The sequence below is a fragment of the Dipodomys ordii genome, unplaced genomic scaffold, assembly GCF_000151885.1.
Source record: "Dipodomys ordii isolate 6190 unplaced genomic scaffold, Dord_2.0 Scaffold37, whole genome shotgun sequence".
Lineage (NCBI taxonomy): Eukaryota > Metazoa > Chordata > Mammalia > Rodentia > Heteromyidae > Dipodomys > Dipodomys ordii.
Genome location: NW_012267253.1, coordinates 4594216 through 4620201, shown reverse-complemented (window position 1 = coordinate 4620201; position 25986 = coordinate 4594216). Strand labels below are relative to the sequence as shown.

Genomic DNA, 25986 nt, shown 5'->3' with positions numbered 1-25986 from the left:
ACACACACACACACACACACACACACACACAAGCTATATGCAGTGGCACACACACACATACACACACATGAGAATTGTGGTCAGGCTAGCCCAGGCAAAAACGTAATAACTTATTAAAAAAAATAAAGCAAAAAGGGCTGAAAATGTGGTTCAAGTTGTAGATCACCTGTATACCAGGCAAGTATAATACAGTGTGTTCAAATACTCGTATAGCAAGAAAAGAAAGTTTTTGTTTGTTTGTTAAGGTTTAAGTAGCAATAATATAAAACTTCACATCATCAACTAGGTGATAACAATCCACTTAAGATGGAGAACAAGGGCCAGGGTGAAACTCAGAGGTAGAGCCCATTCTTTGAATGTATGAGTCATTGGGTTCTATCCCCAGCACTGCAAAACAGAAGAAAACAGAACTTATTTTTTCTTTTCTAGGTGCCAGGTGCATGCCTATAGTCCTTTAGCCCAGGGGTTTGAGACCAGACTGGGCAACATAGTGATATTCTTTCTTATTAAAAATAAATAAATGAACAAGCCATGTGCTAGTAGCTCATGCCTGTAATCCTTAACTATTCAGAAGGCTGAGATCTGAGTACCAGAATTCAGAGCTAGCCTGGACAGTCTGTGAGACTTGTAGTTCCAAGTAACCACCAAAAAAAGCTAGAAGTGGAGCTGTGGCTCAGGTGGTAGAGCACTAACCTTGAACAAATATGACCGGTCCCTGAGTTCAAGCCCTAGGACTGGTGCGTGCGTACACACACACACACACACACACACACACACACACATACACACACACACACACACACACACACACACACACACACACACGACTCTTATTTCTGAAGTCCCTTTATAGTCTGGAATATATGTTATTTAGTATTACATGATTTTGATTTTTATTTAAATAGTACTAATTAGCATTACATAAATTAGTAAACTAGTCTCCTGTTGATAATTTTCTTTAGATAAATAATGCCAGAGTGAAATATTATCAGAGAGCTCTTCTAATATACATGCTTCAGAGTTTATGGTCAATAAAAAAAGTAGAATGACTTAGTCATTGTGCCTTCAGTCTTAGATGTGACGCCATTATCTTATATTTTCCCCAGCAAATTAAGAGTTGGGGAGATGCTAGTAGTGATGACCTTTATTTAGTTTTCTATGGGAATGTTTCTATTGCAATGTAAAAATAAGTGATGATGGGTTCAAGTGGTAGGGTGCCTGCCCAGCCAGTCAAGTCCCCTATTGTCCCAATTGGGGACAAAAAAAATCACCCAAAGAATCTTGAATAGAAAAATGTGAAAAAATGACATGCAAATGAAGCATGTGAGAAAGTGCTCAACATCATTCATTTGGGGAAATGGTAAGGGAAGGAAATACTTCATGCCCAGGAACATGCTATGATAATAATATTTCTCAAAAAACTGAATTTCAGATGCTGATAAGGATGTACAGAAATTGTAACCTTCACATACTGCTGGGGTTAGGGGTGGTGATGCAGACATCCAGTCCATAACAGGAATATACCCAAACATCCATAGAGTATGCGCTCTACTTTTCTATCAGCTGAGTAATGGATAAAGAAAATGTGACATGTCTAAACAGTGGACTGTTATCATTCAGCCATGATAAAAGAAATGACATACTGATGAGTGCTGCATAAATGAACTTTGAAAACATTGCTATGCTAAGTGATAGAAGCCAGTCACAAAAGGTCTTGTATTATTCCATTTATATGGTATGTCTAGAATAGACAAATACATAGAGACAATATGTTAGTGGTTGCCTAGAGTTGCAGAGAGGTAAGTGACTACTAATAACAAAAGTATTGTTCTAAAACTGTAGTGATTTATGCCCATATTTTTGACTATTCCAAAACTAGTGACTTGAACACTTTAAATGTATTGTCTGTGAATTATATCTCAATAAAGCTGTTTCTGAAAGTCCAAGTATCTGAAGCCACACAAGCTTGAGGTTTGGTATCCAATTAGAGGCTGTCTAGGAGGAATGAATGGTCCAGTGAATGCTGTCATAGATCCAAGCAGTTACGGAAAACATTTCATTCTTTAGTGCTTATAGCTAGACATGGATAAAATGTTGGGTAACCTGAAAACAAAATCTTTCAAATTCAAAATCTAATATAAAGTTCAGTTGTGTCTTTTCATGGGAACTGTCTGTTTTCAAATTTATAAGTGTGGTTTAAAATTGGCATTACTTCAATTTTCTGTTTGCCTTTTCTAGTTATCAAATGCTTGATGGAAAATCTGGAGGAAGAAGTATGTCAGGCTGAGAATTGTCTGCTTCAGGCAGCAGCAGTATCACCGATGTATGGCCGAGTCCATTGTGTTACAGGAGCTTTGCAGAGGTTACCTCTGAAGTAAGAACATCCTCAGCTGTCTCTTGTCTTGTATCTCGTACATAAACTCATATCTGGGCTTTAACCACAATGGAAAGGTGTCCTTGGAACAGAATGTTGCCTGTTGCCTTAAAGAAAACTGAAAATTTAGCCGGGCGCTGGTGGCTCACGCCTGTAATCCTAGCTACTCAGGAGGCTGAGATCTGAGGATCACGGTTCAAAGCCAGCCCAGGCAAGAAAGACCGTGAGACTCCTATCTCCAATAAACCACCAGAAAACTGGAAGTGGCGCTGTAGCTCAAGTGGTAGAGCGCTCGCCTTGAGCTGAAGAGCTGAGGGACAGCGCCCAGGCCCAGAGTTCAAGCCCCACGACTGACAAAAAAAAAGAAAACTGAAAATTTGATTTTTAATTCTACTGGTTTAGAAGTGTTTTTATGTCTGGGATAGTTCACGTATTCTACTATTGAAGCAGATTCTTTCAACTCCTATTACTTGTTAACTTCCTGTTTTGAGATCTGAGCTTTGCTTTTGGTCTGAGTGCCCCTGATGTCCTGGTTGCAGCAGCCTGCAGCTGGTGAGTGAATGGAGACCAGTAGTGGAGAAGCTCCTGCTGCTGTCCTACAGGCTTTCTGCTGCAGTGTCGCCAGTCATTCAGAGCTCCTCCCCCGAGGGCCTCACCCCCATGGACACTGATTCAGGTAAGCCTTGCTATCCTTTGATTATTCATTGTCTCTTTCTCTCTTAACCACTTTTTTGTGTATCTTATAAAAATAGTCTGAGAGGGCTAGGAAAGTGGCTCAGTGGTAGAGTGTGTGCTTTGCATGCATGAGGCCTTGGTTCAATTCCTCAGCACCACATAAGCAGAAAAAGCCGGAAGTGGTGCTGTGGCTCAAGTGGTAGATTGCTAGCCTTGAGCTGAAGGGCTGAGGGACAGCGCCCAGGCCCAGAGTTCAGGCCCCATGACAGGACCCCCCCCCCCCAAAAAAAAAAAGTCTGAGGAAAACAGATTGAATTACTTTAGTGGTATTTTTGCCCTTTTATTTTGCCCTTTTATTAATGTTAACTATTAAAATTTCCCCTCTCCATTTATATCCACCTAATCAGGTGGTTCTTCCCTAGAATAAAAATGGGTTTTATAGTTATTTTGGAACCTAGCCTACCAGGTGGTTGCTGAAACTGGGAAAGAAAGCAGTGTGATTCAGTGCAACTGATGGCGTGGTCAGGGAAGCTAACTTGCTAGGTATCTGCAGTGAGTAAAGACCATTTAATGAAAGGAAAGGGCAGTAGTGAACATGCTCAATACCAAACTCATCTTTCTTTCCTCACCCAACCCTTCCCTCTCTGCAAATATTCTTTCCACAGATCAGGTTAGGAGCCTACACGTTCTCCTCTGCTCCTCTTATCCGGCCCATCTCCGCATTCTTTCATTGTTACCCATAAACATCTCTTAATTCTCTTTTCTTTTCACCTGTGTTTTCTCACTTTCTCCAGGCATTTTTCCACTTTTGCCTAGGTTATAACTTACAAGGTCCTCCAGCTGATTTCCCTGCAATTTTTCCTATCTCTTTCTCTTTCCTTCTTGCCAAGTCCAAATAAATTTCTTATATTCATCCAATTCATCATTTTACAGACAATCTTTATTTCACTCTTGCATCCTGTCCCAGGTTAACCTCCTTGTCCACAAGACTTCAATGATCTCAGACCCAGTCCTGTAGTGGTTTGGCTTCTGTTTCCTCTTCAGACTATCCTTACTGCTCTTCTCCTCACAAGGAGTTTTCCTTCATGGAATTGTAACTTAACAAGGATACTATACTATATGGCTTTTCCTTCCTTGTGCTGCTTGGTCCAGTGCCCTGTAGAAGTAGATATAAATCAACATTTGTCACTGAACAATTTCTGAAAGGGCCGGAACCAAATTCAGTGCCTGGTATGTCCCAGGTAGTAGGTGTGAGCATGCACGCACGTGCACACCCACCCACCCACCCACACCCACACCCTTCAAGATTTTAGTTACGAAAGGGATGCACAAACATAGAATATACTTTTTCCTTTCCATTGGTGCCAGTACTAGGGCTTGAACTCATGCCCTGGATGCTGTTCCTTAGTTTTTTGCTCTGCCACATGAGCCATACTTCTACTTCCAGCTTTTTGGTGGTTAATTGGAGATAAGAGTCTCATGAACTTTCCTGCCCAGGCTGGCTTTGAACCGTGTCCTCAGATCTTAGCTTCCTGAGTAGCTAGGATTATAGGTGTGAGCCACTGGCTCCCAACTGGAGTATACTTTTGAATACACAGAAAAAATTGAAAATAAATTTACATTTGATGTTGAAATAAAGTTTTGGAGCACAGATGAGGGTCTTGTGGTAAGAATACTCTGAATTCTGAGCACATATTATCTGTCTAGCACTAAAATACCCTGGGAAAATAACCAAGCCTGGAGCAAAGTGTTTTCCTTAGAAAATGTTAGATTTTGTTCTTTACTAAATCATGTAAGGAAGTTGTGAGTGTGGCTTAAGCAGTAGACTGCCTGCCTGTTGGGTCTTCGTCCGACGGACGGGGTCCGAGGAAAGGTAAGTGCAGCCCTCGCCCGTTCCCCAGCCTCCCTCAGCCCAGGAGACAATCAGACACAACGGGGAGCCAAATCCAGCAGGTAGAAAACTCATTTATTAACAGAGAGCAGCCCCTTTTAAAGACAAAAAGGGCGGGTGGCATGGTAAGGGAGGAAGAGGAACCAATCACAAGGTCACACCCTATCATTCACCTGAGCCTTCACGGGCTGGTTAGGCACTGATTGGCAGGTAAATTGGGCTCTACCCCCTCTACTCTCTCCCAGCGCCATCTTGGCGCCCATGTGCTCTACAGTAAATTAGGCTCTGCCCACTCAACCCCCTCTCAGCGCCATCTTTGCTGCCCATGTGCTCCATACCTGCCTAGTAAGCATAAAGCTCTGAGTTCAAACCCCAATACCAGTTCAGAACAAAACAAAACCGGGAGCCACACTTGTCACTCCCAGCTGTGTGGGAGGCTGAGATTTGGAGGATCATGATTCCAGGCCACCCTTGGCAGAAATGTCCACAAGTATTTGTCTCTATTGAGGGAAGTTGGATTACTGGTGGTGGGTGCCTGTGATCTTATCAGTGACAGGAGACAGATCACTGCTCAGGCATGCACCTGGTTGAGAATTGAGTCCCTATTCTACAAATAATATGGAAAAACAGTTTGGGGGTGTGGTTCCATGGTGTCCTGGAAGCCTACCCAAGTACATGGCCTTGGTACCATCTCAACCACTCCCCCCAAATACAGTTACATAGTCATGAACACATTGTATGAATAATTTTCACATTCTTTATCCTGTGTGCCTCTACCAGTAGAGCTGATCATCGGCTGTCGAAAATCTTAGGAATTTGGAGGGTAGGCATCCCTAAGGAAAATCTACATGTATGTTGAACTAGAGTTTTATATATTCTCATATTTTTCCCTCAGAGTCAGGAAGCCGCTTGCAGGTCATTCTCAATGAGATTCAGCCTCGAGACACCAATGATTTCTTCAATCAAACCAAAATATTGAATGAATGTGATAGTTTTGATTTGGAGGACTTGAAAGCTACCATATCAAATTTTGAAAGCTCTGCAGAAATCAAAGGTAGTATATATGGAATTGATTTTGTTTTGGGGATAAAACCCAGAGCCTTGATCATACCATTGAGCTATACCTCCAACTCCACATGTTTAAGTACTAAGAGTAAAACACACAGAATGTCTTTTTTTTTTTAATATAGTAAATAAGAGGATGCAGTTCTGTGCATAATAGTTCTATGAAGATTGTTTTGGAATGAAGTCCTAAAATGAGAAAATGATATTGCCCCATGTTATAATAAATAGCTTTTGAGTACTAAATCCCACTTTCCCCAGATGATATAAGAACAGTCATGCATAGTAAATCTGAGTCTGGGGAGCACTTACCCTCTCCCTGCATGTGGTTCTTTGTCTCCTCGTGGAGCTCTTTTTTTTGTTATTTTTTGTCGGTTGTGGGGCTTAAACTCTGGGCCTGAGCACTGTCCCTCAGCTCTTCAGCTTAAGGCTAGCCCTCTACCACTTGAGCTACAGCGCCACTTCCAGTTTTCTGGTGGTTTATTGGAGATAAGAGTTTCACGGACTTTCTTGCCCAGCCTGGCTTTGAACCGTGATCCTCAGATCTCAGCCTCCTGAGTAGCTAGGATTACAGGCGTGAGCCACTGGCACCAGGCTCTTAAAGTCAGTTTTTTTTTTTTTTGTTGTTGTTGTTTTTTTTTAACCCGGCTCTTAGAGCTCTTAAAGTCAGTTTTTTTTTTTTAACCCTGCTCTTAGAGCTCTTAAAGTCAGTTTTTTTTTTGTTTTTTTTAGTTGGTTGTGGGGCTTGAACTCAGGGCTGAACACTGACCCTGAGCTCTTTTGTTTAAGGCTAGAGCTCAACCACTTTGAGCCACAGCTCTCCTTCCAGATTTCTGATGGCTAATTGGAAAAAAGAGTCTCACGTACTTCCTGCCTAGACTGGCATCAAACCCCAATCCTCAGATCTCAGCCTCTGGAGTAGCTAGGATTATAGGCATAAGTCATCAGCATCAGGCTGGGTCTTTTAAAGAAAACTTGATTATTCATTTGTCAAAATATGAGTTGCTTTCAGAATTTGTCTCATCAGAGCTTGTTTTTATCATTAGTTATTGAATTTTCTGTAATGCTATAAGAAGTCATTAAAATAGTAATTTTTCAATAATTTATTGTATATTTTATATTCTCCACTAGATGGAGATATTGTCTTGTAAAAACTTATCATTGCAGATTTATTTTTTAAATTACAAAAATTAAAACATGTTTATTATATTTTAAGACTCTAAAATATGCTTATTGTAATAGTTTCAATATAGAGCTAAATATAAACTAAAAAAAAACAAGAATTGTCTATCATTTCTTCCTTGGTCTCACGTTTTCTCTTTATAACCTTTTTATACCTACAGATTACAGTTGTGTATATGTATAATTTATCCTTTTTATTTAGTGATCTTTAAAAAACTGTGCTATTTTATTTTTGTATTTTTGCTTGTATTTATTTTTGGTGGTACTGGGGTGTTGAACTCAGGGTCAGATGCTTACTGGACAGATCCATATCTTTGGTCCCCTTTTTGCCTTGATGATTTTTTTTATTGTTATAGAGGTGATGTATAGAGGGGTTACAGTTACATAAGTCAGGTAATGAGTACTTTTTGTGGAGACTATATTACCCCTTCCTTTGCTGTCTTCCAGGTTTTCCCTTCTGTCCCCACCACAAATTGTATATTCATTTTCAACATAGTATCTAGTCAGTTCTACTGTTGTCTTGATGATTTTTGAGGTAGGATCTTGGTTTTGCTAGTATGGGTTACCATTCTCCTACTTTTGCTTCCCTATGTTACAGCAGATCACAGGCACAGCCCAGCCATTAATTATGGTGGTGTCCCTGGAACTCTGTTGCCTAGATTGATCTTGAATCTTGATTTCCTGACCTTTGCCTCCTGAGTGGCTAAGACTGTAGGCTTGAGCCACTACGCTTTGCTTAATTTGCCTTTCAAAATTTTAGTTTTGGGCTGAGAATATGGCTTAGTGGTAGCATGCTTGCATAGCATGAATGAAGCCCTGGGTTCATTTCCTCAGTACCACATAAACAGAAAAAAAAACAAAAAACCAGAGTCATGCTATGGCTCAAGTGGTAGAGTGCTAGCCCAGAGAGGCTCAGAGACAGAGCCCAAGCCCTGACTTTAAATCCCAGGACTGGCTAGAAAAAAATTTAGTAGTTTGAGATTTTAAAATGTCGCTACTAACATGCTCCTAAAACTAGATTAAGAAAGTAAGGAAATTATAGCTTATAGATCATGTGTTTTAAAAATATTTTGAAAAATAATTTTTATTTTCCTTAAATTTTATAAGTTCTGTTCTAGCTGAGCATTCAGGCTGGGGCAGGAGAGTTGAGAATTTGAGACTACTTTGAGCTATACAGCAAGACCCTGTCTTAAAAAGAGTTTTACTTGTTAGGATAAACCTTAATGAAAAAGATAAAGAAGTACGTTTATTATAGTTGCCCATTAATGTTTTATGGATGAGAGAGAAGCAGGCAGGAATAGTTTGTTTCAGTAATTGCCAAAGGTTAGATTTAGTTTTGGAGCAACATATTTTTATTTTAAAGTTTATTTTGAAATAAAGAACAAGGGCTGGGAAGATGGCTCAGTGGTATAGCACTTGCTTTGCATGCCTGAGGCCCTGGGTTCGATTCCTCAGCACCACATAAGCAAAATGAAAAAAGCCGGAAGTGGCGCTGTGGCTCAAGTGGTAAAGCTCTAGCCTTGAGGTGAAGAGCTGAGGGACAGTGCCCAGGCCCAGAGTTCAGGCCCCACAACCGGACCCAAAAAAAAAAAAAAAAGAAAGAAAAAAAAACAAATTTGGCCAGGCACCAGTGGCTCACTTCTGTAATCCTAGCTGCTCAGGAGGCTGTGACCTGAGGATCGAAGTTCAAAGCCAGCCCAGGCAGGAAAATCTGTGAGACTTTTTTTTTTTGTCAGTTGTGGGGCTTGAACTCTGGGAACTCTGTCCCTCCACTCTTCAGCTCAAGGCTAGTGCTCTACCACTTGAGCTACAGTGCCACTTCTGGTTTTCTGGTGGTTTATTGGAGATAAGAATTTCACGGACTTTCCTGCCTGGGCTGGCTTTGAACTGTGATCCTCAGATCTCAACCTCCTGAGTAGCTAGGATTACAGGAGTGATCCACCGGCGCTGGCCTGTGAGACTTTTATCTCCAATTAGTTACAGGAAAATAAAAAGCTAGAAATGGTGCGGTGGCTCAAGTGGTAGAGTGCCAGCCTTGAGCAAAAGCAACTCAGGGACAATGCCTAGGCCCAGAGCTCAAGCTCCAGGACTGGAAAAAAAAAAAAAAAGAAACAAATTGGTAAAACAGTATGATTCTTCATAGCACATGCTGCACAAATGTTTTCTCTGAAGTCAATAGAACATATGCCAAATTGGTTGGTTTAAGCAGACTATTCTCAGGGAAATTATGAATAAGCTTGTTAAAAGAACCTGGGATATAATTGTCTAGTTTTGCAATCTTTTTTTTTTTTTTTTTAAGGTAAAGAAGGAAAAACATGTGATGTAACTGCTCAGATGGTGCTGGTATGTTGTTGGAGAAGTATGAAGGAAGTGGCTTTACTTTTAGGCACACTGTGCCAACTCCTTCCCATGCAGTCTGTGCCAGAACTGTCTGATGGGTTGTTAACAGTGGATCAGGTAAGGTAGATTTTATTCTACCAGCTATCATTTTTGGTTAAGACATAAATCACAAGCTTTTGTTTAGACCCCAACTTGAAAGGTTTTGAGTTTTCCTGGATTAAACTTTTGTATATCTTACTTAAGAAAAGTTCATAACTTTAGCATATTAATCTCTAAATGTATTTTCAAACTATGGCATTTTTACAAATATTTTGTACTTTTTTTAAAACTATATATATATATATATATATATATACACACACACACACACACATATATACATATATATATATTTTTTCTTTTTTTTGGTCTTTTCTTTGTTGGTACTGGGGATCGAACCCAGGACTTTGCACTTGCTAGGAAAACAATTTACCACTGAGCTCTATCCAAGCTCAACAAATACTTTAAATAAATAGCTAGATTTTACCTCACTTTTAACTGCAACATTATTTTAATTTTTTTGTCATATATAAACAAATTCTAGCTGAAATTATTTAGCAAAACGCCACAAATCTCTCAAATTTCACAAAGGCATAAAAAGTAACATGGCTTGATTATGGAATTTATGTTGCCTTACTTAGATAATAAAGTTGTAGTCACTTTGGTGTTTTTGGCTGACTTTTATTTTAAGACCACAAAGTTAGTTTACCATCTGGGACTGTTCAAGGGACCTGAGTGCAGTGTTTACAAGAAATTAGCTTACCACAAGCATTTCATTTGGAAATATTTTAGATTTATTAGATTTCTGTTTTTAATTGATTCCCTCTTCCTTTCCATATGGTTTCAACAAATCTGTTTCCAACAGTTTTCTAGTAAAGATGTATAACATGTACTTTCATTTTTAATCTTTTTCAAATAAAGATAATTTTTTCCATAGGGCATTACAACATTCAAGAACAAAACAAACATTGTAGTATGCTAATGTTGATTATTTCTTTAATAAGCACGTGACCTGTTTCATGGAAAAAATGCTAATATTTTTATTCTCATGCTCTGTGACTCATGTGCTTACATCTGGTTAGCAGCTGGGCTTGTGATGTTGCAAGGCTTCAGAGAAGAGAAAGGCAGGCTAATGGTACATTAATGAGCATCATTGTGTCCCTCATTTTTTTCCAAGTCAAATAGGCACTAGTTAATATCCTGCAGTAACTTAGAGTCATTGCTGGTTACTGCTATAACTCCAATTCCAACATCTTCACTTAGGGATTACTTCACTGATGTTCAACATTTTGTGAAGTAAACATGTGTTAAAATCCCTTGACTTGTTAGTTTCTCTTTCCAAGGACAAGTGAAAGCCTCTAATTTTTTTGTTTTTAGTGTTAAAAACAAATTAAGGGAAACATTTTGCTTTTACTGTGAGAAAGACTTAAAAGCATCCTATGAAAATTATTTTGGCTTGACATATTTACCAAAGTTTCTGGCTTAATCAACTGAATTTATATGGAATAACTTTGATTAAATTGGGAACATAGGGTGAAAGGGTATTTTCATTCCGGTGAGCCTCCAGTGGTAGCCATCTATACTTGGTATGAGAAGTATGTGTGATGACTTGTCTCTCTGTGGGAAAACTTTATTCTGTGTGTGTGTATATGCACGTGCACATGCACGCCTCCTGGGGCTTGAACTCAGGGCCTGGACACTGTTCTTGAGTTTTGTTTTGTATTTGTTGAAGCCTTATGCTCTTCCGTGATCCATAGTTCACTTTCAGCTTTTTGGGTAGATAATTGGAGATAAAAGCCTTACAGACTTTCCTGCTTGAGCTGGCCTGGAACCACAATCCCCAGATCTCAACATCCTGAATACCTAGGCTTTCAGGTGCGAGCCACCATAGACCGATTGAAAATTTATTCTTGATTTGATGACTAAAGAAATGACTCAGTTCAGGAACATTTGGTCCATGAAAATCCTGAGTCAGCCAGAAATCAAATATAATTTACATTACTGTAGGAATTCTACTTTCAAATATAAAGTTTTGCTCCTTAAAAAAATATAAATTTGGGGGTGGGGAAGGAGGGTCAGGAGGAAAAAAAAAACTGGGAGAAAAAGAGGGTGGGGGTGACACTTCAAAAAGAAATGTACTGATATGACCATATAAGATGATGCTAAGTGAAATGAACCCAAGATAGGGACACAAGAGGTTTTATCTTTGTCACTGTTGTTTTAATGTACTATGTGACTTTTTTTGTTTCTTTTGTATGTTCTTCTCCTATGGTATAACCTTTGTTTTCACTTCATTATTTGATTCCGGTGCCCTGCATGTTGTGTATACATTTTTTCTAATTTGGGGAGGGGAAGGGAAATAACAAAATGCTGAAACAAGGATACAGGTTGACCCATTGTAACAATGATGTACAAGACACTATGTTGAAAACGAACTTTACAACTTGGGGAGGGTGGTGGAGGGGGCAGGAAGGAGTTGGGGAATGTGGGGAGGGAAGGGATGGTAGGGGAAAAAACAAAGGAAGGGGTAACCAAGCTTGATAGGAAATGTACTCATTACCTTATTCATGTAACTGTAACCCTTCAGTACAGCACCTTTACAGTAAGTTAAAATAAATAAATAAATATTTATATCATTATTTGTTTTTGATTTAAAGACTCACTGTTTAGCCTAGTCTGGCCTTGAATTCTGGATCCTGAGTGCTAGGATGACAGATGTGTACCACTATACTCAACTTCAAATTTTGCTTCTTTAAATTAAAAATACTCCTATGTAGTTAGGTTGCTATTAATTTAAATGACATAAGAATGTAAATTACAGTGGAAATACTGGGCCACACTTAAGATATGTTTGCCTGATACATGTTGCCCTTACATAACTAGACTTGCGCTTAGTGGCAAAACACCATTTTAAGAGTCAGTTCCTTGGATGAATTTGACTACAGTGGAGCAGCTAAGGGACTTGTATGTAGAATTCCGCCCTTACTATGGCAGGAAATATAAACTTGGGTTTTGTATTTCCTGCAATGAGTGATCTACTTTTTTTCCTTAGTGTATGTCTTCATATTCCCTAAAATATTGACACTTGGCCTAATTCTCTCCTTTCAAGCTTGACAAAGTAATACAATTTTTTTTATAATTTGAAATTAGATGGCTTGGGTGTAGAGATCAAGGAAGATTTCTTTGTTAGCCCATCTCTTTTTAACACTATCCTGATTTTTGTGACCTTTTGTTAGAGAGTTAGCCACTGCAATATCACATATATAAGTATAGTTTATACCAGGCTGATAGGAAGTAAGATTACAGTTTGGAGATTTTTGTCATATGGCAAAAAGAACTAGTTCTCATTTATAGTATCGACTTTTCAGTGCTGTTCGCATTGTAAGGATCATGGAGATGATGTTCTCCAGTTCCCTCACACAAGAGGAAACAATGACCCTGGGTATTACCTGGTTCACCCAAGATTACAAAGTTGGCTTGTGGCAGCTCTGGCTTGTGGTAGAACCTAATTCTCTCCTTCCCAGTTTGTGTTTATTCGGCACAGTGCTGCCTTTGTTCTGATCTGCTTATTTAATTTTTCTTTAAGTTAAATTTTCCCTATTTCTAATACTAAGTTCACTTTTTCAAGCCACAGGACAGTTTGATAACTCACTATTGAACTTTCAGCAAATGATCCTTTCCTTAGATTACTTCTTGTGATGCAGTAGGCTCTCACCAGTTTCTCCCAAGGTGAAAATGTGTTCATTTAGTGGCATGTCTGACTTTCCTCCTGCACTGTAATCATAGAATGAAAGGTTCTTTCATAATGTCCCTATACAAGAGGCAGAGATTAAACCTGCTTTGAGGGATGTAAGTTGAAACCCTTCAAGGGTGAACAGTGCACACAACCTTATCATACAGCTTCCTGACTAGTTGGTGTATGTCTAGGTTTCTAGCTTGATATTTTGCTGATAGACTTTTGCTTGATACATTTTATTTGTTCTCTTCCATGGGATATATGATACTCAGTGCCTGCTGAATTTTAAAAGTGACTTCCTCTTCGTGGAATTTCAACTCATATTTTCCCCTAATATTTTCTGAAAAGAAGCTTCTGTGTAAATAATTTCACACCTGCTTCTACCCTCTCCCCTATTATTGACACAGAATAAAAATAATTGCCAACTGCTAAAAAAGATAAAAAACCTCCTATTTTGGATTTCTGTGTAATTTGTAAGATATACAAATCTAACTGGGTTGATACACTCCTGTGTGTTTTGTTGATTAGCTTCTCTGTAATGCTTTATTAGTGGATTACACATTTATGAGCACTCATAAGACTAAAGGAAATTGTCTTGTGTATTTTACTTGGTCAGAGTTTATCCTTTGTCCATTCATATCCATAGGCACAGCAAAGTGTCTGGCAGGTACCAAGTACTTAGTATATGCTCATACTAGCTGGGGATGTGGCTTAGTGTAGAGTGCTTGTCTAGGATGCATGAAGCCCTGGGTTCGATTCCTTAGTACCACATACACAGAAGAAGCTGGAAGTGGTGTTGTGGCTCAAGTGGTAGAGTGCTAGCCTTGAGCACAGAAAGGCTCAGGGACAGAGCCCAGGCCCTGAGTTCAAGCCCTCAGAGCCTGAGTGCAGTTGCTGAGCTCTTTTTGCTTAGGGCTAATTCTTGAACTCAGGGCCTGGGTGCAGTTGCTGAGCTTTATTTTGCACAAGGCTAACTTTTTTTGCTTAAGGCTAATGCTGTACCACTTGAGCCACAAATTTCCTTCCAGCTTTTTTTGGTGGTAAATTGGAAATAAGAATGTCTCAGGCTTTCCTGCTTAGGTTGGCTTTGAACTATGATCCTTAGACCTCAGCCTCCTGAGTAGCTACATTTACAGGTGTGAGCCACCAGTGCTTGGAAGACAACTTGTTTTCATCTGTCCCTAGAAGTAAAATGCTTAGCATTAGCATGATGTTTGATTCATGGTAACCTTATATATTCTATAAAGACAAAAATCCATAATAAACCTGATTATTATCATTGTGGGTTTATTGGGAGATTAAATAAAATGAAGAAAAACATCTAGATGTCACTCTCATCCATAGAATAATCATTCTAATTTTTAGTAGAAGATAATCTAGGGCTAAGGTCCACTCTTTAGAAGACCACCCACTCACTGGTCAGACTGCTGAGATCTTTTATTGTATGTGTTTTTGGGGGTAGATCCCTTTGAAAAGAGAATAAAGGAAGCAATGAAAATGTGATCTTGGCTTAAGAAAGACATTGAACTGTCCTAAGTCCACAGAAAAGCACTTTGCCAGTAACATGTTTTAATATCTGTCTTGAGGAAGAAGAATTTAGAAAGAGAGATACTATCTCTTTGACTTGCTTTTATTTCCTCTGGCTTGAAACACCTCAGAATCTTATTTCTCTAGTAATAGAAATGGTCATGGCAGATTAGCTAACATGTTTCTTTTGGTAGGATTATTGGGCTTCTTACATATTTGGAGGGTGGAATTTAGATTTTAAAGACTTGGTAATTTTCATAAAATGTCCGAAATTACTATATTAGAAATGAAATAAGATAGTGGCTCTTATTTTTTTTTTTTGAGACACAATCTTGTTTGGCAGCTCAAGTTAACTTTGAATTCATGATCGTCCTGTTTTAGCTTCCTGAGTGCTGGATTACACTATACCTATTGATTGTGGCTTTTGACAATTAGTGTATATACAGAGAGAGACAGAAGAAAGCTAGAAATAGATTGTGTGTGTTGTTTGTGTGTGGGGGGTGTCTATGTGTGTGTCTTTTTTGTTGTTGTTGTTGGTTGTAGGGTTTGAACTCTGGGCTTGGGTGCTATCCCTGTGCTCCTCAGCTCAAGGCGACCACTCTACCGATTGAACCACAGCTCCGCTTCCGGTTTTCTGGTTGTTTATTGGAGATAAGAGTCTCATGTAGTTTCCTGCCCCGGCTGGCTTTGAATCAAGATCCTCACAGATCTCAGCCTCCTGAGTAGCTAGGATTACAGGTGTGAGCCACCAGTGCCCAGCTTATATCTGTGTCTTATACCTGTGTGTCTGTGTGTGCACACTGGGGATTTAACCAAAGTCTTTGTACATGCATGGCAAGTGCTCTATCACTGACCAACATCTACAGACCTTTCATAGTTTATCTAATCTTTCATGGAGAAAGTGATTTGGTGACATTTTGGCAGATTCTATGGTTTAGCTCAAAACAACACCTAGGTCATTGTATTAAATTTTACATCAACAGCATATCTCTAAAAAGCAATGATTGGGAATTATTGTTTAATAGGCATGAGATTTCACTTTGGAAAGATGAAAAAGTTCTACAGTTGGGTGATGTTGACAGTTACATAAAAATGGATTTTTTTGTTGTTGTTGGTGGTGGTGCTGGGTCTTGAATTCTGGGCCTAGGCGGGATCCCTGAGCTCTTCAGCTCAAGGCTAGTGAGTGCTCTACCGCTTGAGCCACAGCACAGCACCACTTCCAGTTGTCTGGTGGTTTTTGGAGATAAGAGACTCATGGGGAGTTTTCTGCCAGGGCTTGTTCTAGGCTGGCTTCAAACCATGATCCTCAGGTCTCAGCCTCCTGAGTAGCTAGGATTACAAGTATGAGCCACCAACACCAGGCTTGGGTGCTCTCTTTTTGTTTTTAAACTAATCTTGCCTGGGCACAAGTGGCTTATACCTGTAATCCTAGCTACCCAGGAGTCTGAGGTTTAGAAAATTGAGGTTCATAGCCAGTCTGGGCAGGGAAGTCTTTGAGACTCATTTCCAAAATAATCAGCAAAAAGCCAAGATGGAGGCATAGCTCAAGTGATAGAGTACCAGCCAAGTAATCAGGTAGCCCTGAGTTTTAACCCAGGTATCAGAAAAACAAACCTTCCCAGTGCTGGGGAACAAGTGTAGAGATTTAAGAAGTAGACGTATAGTATCTGAATACATTTTGGTATTATGATAATATTCTGTTTTCTTAAATTTGCATTGAGATGGAATTTCATTCCAGTTATGATAAGGTGTTCTTCTGGATATTGAAGCTGCCTTGTCGAAGTTTAGAAGCTGTGGTTGTGGGTTGTCATTTAAATAATAAATTTTAATGTTACATATTTGATTGATTTTAAAGGGTTACATTGTAGCATGAAGAACACATTTAAATAAAGTTCTCTAAAAAAAGTCTCATGGTCTTTCCTGCCTGGGATACTGCAATCCACAGATTTCGGCCTCCTGAGTAGCTAGGATTACAGGTGTGAGCCACTGGCGCCCGGCAAAATTGGTTATCTTTAATGCTATCATACTTTATTCTGCAAAATGGTTCATATGGTAAATTTCAACATGGATATTTTCCTACAATAAAAGTGGAAAAAATTAAAGAGAAAACTTATGTTGTTTGTGTGTTGTTGCTTCCTGTGATTTTATGTTGGTGTTGAATGACAAGAGCTAACAGAGTTCATGTTGAGATTTGTTGAGGCAGATTTGGAGGACTAACTCTAGTATCAGATTGCTGCTTTCATGGCCTGAACATACTGCTAACATGCTGGGTGACCTCGGGTAAATTGTTTAGCCTTTCTGGGCCCTAGTCTCCTCATTGTGAAATAGAGATAATTCATTATGAAGAGTAAATGGTAGAGGTTCTAACTAGCATTGTGGATATAAATGTATCTATCAATGTAAGCATAAACTGAACTTTTGTTGTTGTTGCTGTCTTGTTAAAGGTGAAAGAAATGGGAAATTATTTTAAACAACACCTTTTACAGTCCAGACACAGAGGAGCATTTGAACTGGCATATACTGGTTTTGTGAAACTCACTGAAATACTAAACAGGTAAAACAAACATCCTTTTGTGTAGTATTTTTTAAAAGAGAATGTACAAATCATGTGCTTGGAGTAGAATTTAGTTGTGCCTTTTGATGTGAAAAGAATAGAGAATTGGTTGACTACAAAGCTCTTGGAAGAAATAGTTTTCTTAGGTTTCATTGTATGATGTACTGCAGATGATTGAATGAAATGTCTAAACCTAATTGCTCTCTCATTGAAAGGTGATTTGAAATGAACTCAAAATTTTACTAAAAATAGCTTTGAAATTACTATTTCTTTGCTTTGAATGAAATGAACGTTTTGTTTCTTTGAAACTAACTTGGCATTTTAATAAAATAAGCTTGGAGTTTGGGGATTTGTATTTATTACAGAGAGAAAACATGGATTTTGTCTTCTTTTCCCCTGTAATTTTATTTTATAGAAAATTCTTAAAATAACAGTAAGTAGTCAAAAGTATAATTTTTTTGCCCTTACCTGAAAAACTTCATATATTTAGCTAAATATATATATATTTAACATTATAGGTGTTGGTAATTTCATTTAATCATATAATAGCTTTCTTCCAAAGAACTTGTGAGGAAACCTTAAATTGCTTAATGACTAAGTGTTCATGGCAAGTGTTCTCTAAATAAGAGGTAGTATTTTCCAGGAAAACATTTCTATTGCCTGGAAACTTTTTGAAATGAAACAGCATTTTGCCAGCCTTGTAGCTTTAGCAAACATTTTATTTTTGTCTATTAAGACATCTACAGCTTAAATATTTTTGAAACTTTTCCCTTCTTTTTGTTAAAAAATTTATAAAATATCTTGAGAGTTGTGAGCTGCACACAATATCTTTAAATCTTATTTGTGAAATGTCACAGATATTAAACTATTGATCTTCAAAATACCTTTTTTTTTTTTCTTGGTAGTTCGTGGGGCTTGAACTCTGGGTTTGGGCGCTATCCCTGCACTCTACAGCTCAAGGCTAGCACTCTACTGCTTGAGCCACAGCGCCACTTCTGGCTTTCTAGTGGTTTATTAGAGTTAAGAGTCTCTAGGAGTTTCCTGCCCTGCTGGCTTTGAACCATTATCCTCAGATCTCAGCCTCCTGAGAAGCTAGGATTACAGGCATGAGCAACCGGCGCCCGGCATTTTTTTTTTTTCTTTTTTTCCTTAACTCTAGGCTTGGATGCTATCCCTCAGGTCGTCAGGTCAAGGCTAGTGCTCTACCTCTTGAGCCACAGCACTACTTCCAGCTTTTTCTGCTTATGTGGTCCTGAGGAATCTAACCCAGGGCCTCGTGCATGTAAGGCAAGCACTCTACCATTGAGCCACCTTCCTAACCCTTCAAAATACTTTGTTATGTTTTCAACTCAAGTTTCTAGTGTAGACATGGTTTAAGGATATTTTTTTCTCATAATGCAACATATTCCATTTCCTTTGAATCAATTAAACTAGATTTTGAATTTAGCAGTGTGTGTAGTGCTGTGCTTTAGAAAATAGAATACTTCTTTATGAGACTAATTTTGGTAATTAAAGAGCTTCTATTTTAGTTTGTGTAATAGCAGGTATAAAGTATATAAAAGATGTGTCATGACCCCTGACTGGCAAGGATAGGCACTGGTTGTATGCACTTAGTATCACTGTATGTTTGAGTATATTTTGATGGGATACTACCTGGAAAGCAAGGTGAACATATTTTCATAAGATAAAGCTACCCAAATTTGAATGAAATTTAAAAATCCTGTAGTAATGAACAGAAGAGAGAGAAAGCAGCAAGGATGAGCTGGTAGATATTTATAGGAGGAGGCAGGAGTTATATTCAAGCATAAGTAAGGTTTAAGTATCATGGAAGGTTTGTGAGTAAATATCTATAAATCTAGTACCAACATGGCTTATTGTTAAGTTAATAAATAATCTTGTAGTGTTGTTGCTGCTATGGTAAGGTTAGTATGAAATACTATTTGACTAGATAGATTGAGGCCTAATTTTGAGTTTTTGCATAATTGGGATGGAGAGAAAACATCAAATGTTTATTATCAGAGCTAGATCTTAGGTGTCATAATAGAATAGAGGTATAACAATTACCTATGATTCAAGCTCTTAGTTCTATGTGTATCATCCATTCCATTTATTTTCAGTGATAATACGCTAGAATTAGCCTCCTTAGATCAGATCTCTTAATCTCTAAAGGAAGAAACAATAATATTTGCCTTATTAATAGAGCTCTCTGGCTTTTGTTGTACAGATCAAGTAAAATAGATACTGATGAAAACTCCTCCAAATGTAAAGTTTGAGATTATGGAGTTGGTGAGTAGTTTCTAGTTGGAAGTATTAAGTTAGATAATTGTAATGACAGACTAATGGGGGAGAGCCTGACTTCAGTTATAACCATTTAGATCTGAGGTGCTGAGGGTTTCCTAACAATACTTTCAACCACATATTACAAATATCACATCTTTTCAGTTAACATTAGGAAGAAGGCCATAGATATTTTCTTATATTTCATGATTTTTTTGTTGTTGTTCTGGGCAGTTCTTCTCTTTGTGATGTTTACTGATTCAGTTGGTGACATCCAGCTAGCCGATGAACTGGTCAAGAATGATCCAAGTCAGCTGTGCTTACATTTCTGGTACCTTGATTGGTGGTGGTTAGACGACTGGACCTGGTTGGCTCTACTGTACCCTCTTATTCAGCATAAAAGTCTTGAGTTAGCTAAACTTCTTTTATGGCTATGGGCCTCCCCAGTGAGGATAATCCAACAGAAGAGGGCAGACAAACCTATATGCTTGCTACTGATCTACCCCGGGAACTCTCACAGCATTGCTTCAGTTATATTCTTTGCGTTATAAATGAGTCTGTAGGCTAGACTGGGTGTAGTTCATCTTTTGGTGGTAAGTAGCAAGATTATATTGTAGAAATATTTGTTGATGGGAGATAATGTGGCAATCTTTGAATCTGCCACATGAACAGCTTGCATATGAGTGATGAAGGTTAGTTACCAAGGAGTCTGTGCTTGCTCCTCTGGCTTTGTTTCTAAGGAAAAAGGTGACTGGTTTGATAAAGATGAAGTTAATTTATGTTACATGTATTGAATGTGAGATAATGTTGGCATATCCTAGTGAAAATATTTGTCAGTAGTAGGAGTAGCAGATTAGGTGATTCAGCAGAACCAGATGGAGATTTTTGAGTTGTCTCCATAATTATCATTATTAGTAGGGTTGAAGTCTAGAGGAGTGCAGAAAAGGGACAATAACAGAGAACCTAGACAGAGGCTTTTGAGCCACTTTGTAATGATGCAGTTGAAGGCACTTCAGATAAGGAGGATAGGAAGACCAGGAAAGGCCCAGTGCCTGGTATCACAGCTACTTTTAATCTACTTTAAAGATCTCATGGCTGTCACTATTGGCTTTTGACCAGTCTCTTATGAATTCTCGGATGTTGCTTCCAGACCAAGTGGTTCTTGATCCCTTTGGAGACATTTCAAATCTGCTGAACAAAATGTTTTGCACAGAACATCTTCAACAGTGTGTGTGGCTTTCTTTTGTTTGGTCTTTATTTTTAAAAGAAAATCTGTTCTCTTGGACTTCTTTTGAAAGCTTTTCATAAGCTCTTAAATTATGAAAAACTTGTTTAGGCATACAACATTTAAAAAGTTTGCAAAAAGGCCTGGGTGTTCACAAAAATACCACAGTATTAGAGGCCAAGTGCTCCCCCCGCCCCCTTTAAACTACAGCTGTGTTAAGGAAGGAAGCACTTAGAGAGATTAATGGAGAAATAACTGAAAAGTTAAACATGAGCAACGTCGTTTAATTTGGTTTTTAATAGGATTATTCAAAATGTTTTCAAATATAAACTAACTTCACTATTAATCATCGAAGGATAGATAAAAATGGAAGTCTCTGTTTATTTTTCTGGGAAATTTTTTTAGATCAATACTTGTATGCACCAAATACAAGCAGTATGTTGAGATACTTTTCTGTATTTTGATTTTTGTAGCAATTTCGAGTTGAGATTTGATGAAATATGAATACTTTCTTTAAAAAGTATAGCATTGGGCTGGGAAGGTGGCTCAGTGGTAGAGTGCTTACCTTGCATGCATGAGGCACTGGGTTCGATTCCTCAGCACCACATAAACAGAAAAAGCTGGAAGTGGTGCTATGGCTCACATGGTAGAACACTGAGCTGAAGAGCTGAGGGACAGTGCCCAGGCCCACAGTTAAGGCCCCATGACCTACCAAAAAAAAAAAAAAAGAGTATTATAGGACTGGGAAATAACAGTAATCTGTGACTCAGATCCTTAATTCTATGTTTATCTATTTTGTTTATTGGCAGTGAGATTTTGCTAACATTAATCTCCTTAGCCTCTGATTTGTTCATCTCTAAAGAAGGAAAATAACATTTACCCTACTGTCAGATTGCTCTAGCAGCATTATCTAGGCAGGCATAGTGGTAGGCACTTGTAATCAGCATTTCGTAGACTGAGGCTGAAGGCCAACCTGGGATATATAACGAGACCTGTCTCAAAAAAAAACAGCCTGGTTGAAAATGTAGTAGAGTGTCAGCTATGAGCAAGCAAGCTGAGTGTGAGGCCCTGAGTTCAAACTCCAGTACGGAAAAACAAAAGTAAAAAATAAATAAAACCATCATTATCTGCCTGTGTATCATTGTCTACCTAAGCATTCAATTGTGTGGTTAAGTACATTAAAGTTTCTGGTTAATTTTGTAATTACTTGTTTACTGTCTGTGGCTTTACTATTTAAATTTGGCCTTTCAGTTTAAATGAACAGAATTCTAAATTAATGTTAAGTTGTGGACTTTAACTTTGTGTGATCATAAGTTAGAAAACAAAATAATTGACTATAATTCTAAATCTAGAAGGAGAATTTGTGAGTACTTGCTAATATCTTCCTCTTTACATTTTTTTACTTGTGCTGCTCATAAGTATGGCTTATTCTGAAACTAGGATTTTAGACCCCAGGCCCAAAGTTCAGGAGTCCCAAGTTAGGTCCAGCTATTGTCCCCATATGCCAAATGAAGATACATGGTGAAGTACAGAGAAAAGAGATTTATTACGTGGCAGCCATAGAAAAATAGCACTTCAGTATATCTTTGGCCATTTTCTAGAGTATAGACATTAGCTTTAGGTTAAATAGGAAAAATTGGGGCAGAAGGTGAGGAAGGTCTGCATAGTTAAAACAGTCCATGTCATAGGTGTGGGTGGCTTGGTTGACCATATTTCAGTCTTCGCCTTTGGAAGAATTTTGAAATTGTTATCACTTTCTTACTGGAATAGAGCTGGTTAAAGGTGATCTCCTTAGTTTTTGGCTACTTAAGGTGATAAAAAGAAGGCATTGCCTGTTTGAGGGGCAGTTTGCCTTCCATACAAGATGCTTATCAGTAAATCTGGTCTTTCTAGGAGCTCAAGCTATGGCAAAGTTGACTGCAGCAGAGAATAGCTCAGATCAAAGGTCTAGATACACAAAACTGGGAGACTTAGTTAACAGGATCAGGCAAAAGTATTTTTTAAGTTGCCTATTACAATTTTATAAGTATTTTTACATCATTACATTTATAAGTTTTTTTATATTACTGTTATAAAAGAAAGCTGTGACATTTAGCAGTTTTTGTCATAAAATAATAGTGTGAACTCATGGATATCAACCATTATGTTAGGCAGAGTGATTTAAAATGCCTTTAAACTTAAACCAGTTAATATTAGCCACTTAAACCAGTTAATATTAGCCACTATGATTCAAATCCAACAAAAAAAAAATCCTTTAACAGCTGAATATAATAGTAAAAAATACTTTCTGCGAGGCGCTGGTGGCTCATGCCTGTAATCCTAGTTACTCAGGAGGCTGAGATCTGAGGATTTCAGTTCAAAGCCAGGCTGGCAGGAAAGTCTGTGAGACTCTTATCTCCAATTAATCACCAGAAAAAAACCAGAAGTGGGGCTTTGGCTCAATTGGTAGAACACTTGCCTTGAGCTGAAGAGCTTAGGGACAGCACCCAGGCCCAGACTTTGAGCCCATTTGAGAATGAAAAAAATATGTATCTAAATAAAATGTAAAAATAACTCTAATATATGAGATTGGAGGGCAATTTTTATTTCATTTGACAAATATGCTTAAAGAAGATACTTAATTCTCACTGAATAGCCTTTGAATTTTATTTGAAATATTAAGCATTAAATGAGGAATAAGTTATAAGGCATTCTGGCTCATACATTCTTTTTTTTTTAATTAATTAATTTATTTTTTATTTGTGAACATACTGTACAGAGGGGTTACAATTACATGGGCAGGATAATGCGTACATTTCTTACCAAGCATTCTTCTAGAGGAAAATACATATTTTTTTTTTCTATAGTTGATTAAAAGACTTGGGGGGGAAGTAGACTGTCTTAAGGTTTTGTTTTTTGTTTTTGTTTGTTTGTTTGTTTTCTGGTGCTAAGGCTTGAACTCTGTGCCTGGGTTTTGTCCCTGAGTTCCTTATACTCAAGGCTAATATTTTACCAGTTGAACCATAGCTGTACTTTTTCTATGATTAATTGAAGATAAGAGTTTCATAGACGTGGAACTACAATCCTCAGATTTCAGAAGCCTCTTGAGTAGCTAGGATTTTAGGTGTGAGCCACTGGTGCCCAGCTTAAGGTTTTTTTTTTTTTTTTTAAATTCATTGTGTCTTCAGTTTATGATTTACTAGTGACCCTTGAAGTCTTATTTTTAAGGCTACTCTTATGGTTAAGTCAGAAAATGCCTTCTTTCTAGAAATTTGGACATCAGTTTCAACACCTTCATAAGCATACATTGTCATTTAGATACAAAAACAAGAGGACCTTGTTCTCAGTGAATAACCCTGTTCTAGCATTTTTAGTAAAGTCTTAGAGATTGTAATATTATTTTTTCTCTTTGATCTCAGGGAAATTATATTAAATATTAAGAGAAAAAAAGCATTCTTCCAACCAGTATTAATCCACCATATCTTGTTCTTCTTTCTATGGCCCTCTGGTCGGTAATTCCATTTAGATTTGATCATTGTTATTGCCTGTGCCTGCAGCTAAGGCTTCCAAATAGCCCCTGATATTTCAGCCTGCAATCAATCTCAACAAGATGTGATAGCTGGTGAGGGAGGTTAAGATGGGTTCAGTTGATAAGGTCAATTTCTCACTGGCTCTCATTTGGGCAAATCATTTTTTTCAGGTTTAACGTTGCAGCATGCTTTAGGATTATGTCTCTTTTTTCAAATCTGCTTTGTGCATACACAGCCTTCCTGCACACATCTGTTTGTATTTAGTTTAATTGAAATAATAAACACAAACCTTGGAATAATAAACATAGTACTTGACCAAAGAATGAATGGAGTGGAGAAATTAGTTATAAAATAATTGGAGATGTAAATTTTTTTTCTTAAGTTAGGGAAGATACTGAAAGAGTTTGAGGAAATGAAGATAACATTTCTTAATAAACAATGCACACATAACATAGTCAATCAGAACTCAACACACAATCACTGTGTTACCCCCTGGGTAGATGGATAAAACCATTGGAAAGCTACTTTGTAGTCAGGGAATCAAATTTATTGGCACGAAATAGTCTAATGACCAATTAGTGGGGTATACCACATATGTAATTTGATTTTGCTCTTTGGGTTTTATGCTTATCTTCAAATACTTATCCTTTGTGAGTGAGATAGCTCTTTGGATAGAAGTTAGACTAATCTGTTTATGGAAAAATAATTTGCTCCAGTGGTGCTCAAGACAACACAAAGCCTGAACACCCTGTTCTATCCTGCTTGTTCATTTCTGTCACTTTTAGTAGGGGTTCAGGCTGTACCACGTAAGCATAGCAAAGCAATAAGAAAAAACTGCCTATATCTTTCCTTTGGACTTTTTTTTTTTTTTAGTTTCTGGCCCCTTCTTGATTGTGGTGAAAAAGAAAATGAGTGATTTGATTAATTTTTTAACTCCTCTGCGTAGAGAAAAGAACATAGGTTATGAAATCAAGCAAGTTGCACCTGCCAAGCTTATTAACACATAATAAGGCCATTTAATCTCCCTGGGATGCTGTATTCTCTTTCTATAAAAGAAGACTGGCTGTAAACTTCATTCAGGTCTGAGCACTCTACTTATTGTACAATGCTAGTTTCTAATTTCTGAGTGGGAAAATCTGGGGATTTTGTTTATTAGAGATTGTGGGAACCTAGTGCCCACTCAGGCCTGTAATCCTAGCTACTCAGGATGCTGAGATCTGAGGGTCACAGTTCAAAGCTAGCCTGTGTAAGAAAGACTGTAAGACTCTTTTCTCCATTAATCACCAGAAAACTGGAAGTGGCGCTATGGCTCAAAATGGTAGAGTGTTAGCATTATGCACAAAAGCTCAGAGAAAGTGCTCAGGCTGTTGAGTTCAAGACCCATGACCGATAACAACAACAAAAAAGATTGTGGGAAGTTGAATATATTTTAGTAAGCTTCTTTTAGAACTGGTAGACTGATCTGACAGGAATATTTTGTAGATAAATAATAATGAACCTTGAAGTCTTAGTAAGAAACTTAAAATTTTGTGATATACTCAGAGGCTAAAGACACTGGGTATTTTGTATTAGCTTGGCAAGATAATCAAGTAAAA

At 38.0% G+C, this 25986-nt stretch overlaps 1 protein-coding gene across 3 annotated transcripts in view; it reads left to right on the top strand.

Moving 5' to 3' along the window:
• Thada (thyroid adenoma associated) overlaps window positions 1-25986 on the top strand; it is a 314583-nt gene that overhangs the window by 44038 nt on the left and 244559 nt on the right. For all 3 annotated transcript variants that reach the window (XM_013017946.1, XM_013017947.1, XM_013017948.1), the window contains exons 18-22: window positions 2239-2374; window positions 2914-3050; window positions 5836-5994; window positions 9484-9641; window positions 17271-17380. In XM_013017946.1, coding sequence (XP_012873400.1) covers window positions 2239-2374; window positions 2914-3050; window positions 5836-5994; window positions 9484-9641; window positions 17271-17380 — 700 coding nt within the window. The remainder of the gene's footprint in view (window positions 1-2238; window positions 2375-2913; window positions 3051-5835; window positions 5995-9483; window positions 9642-17270; window positions 17381-25986) is intronic.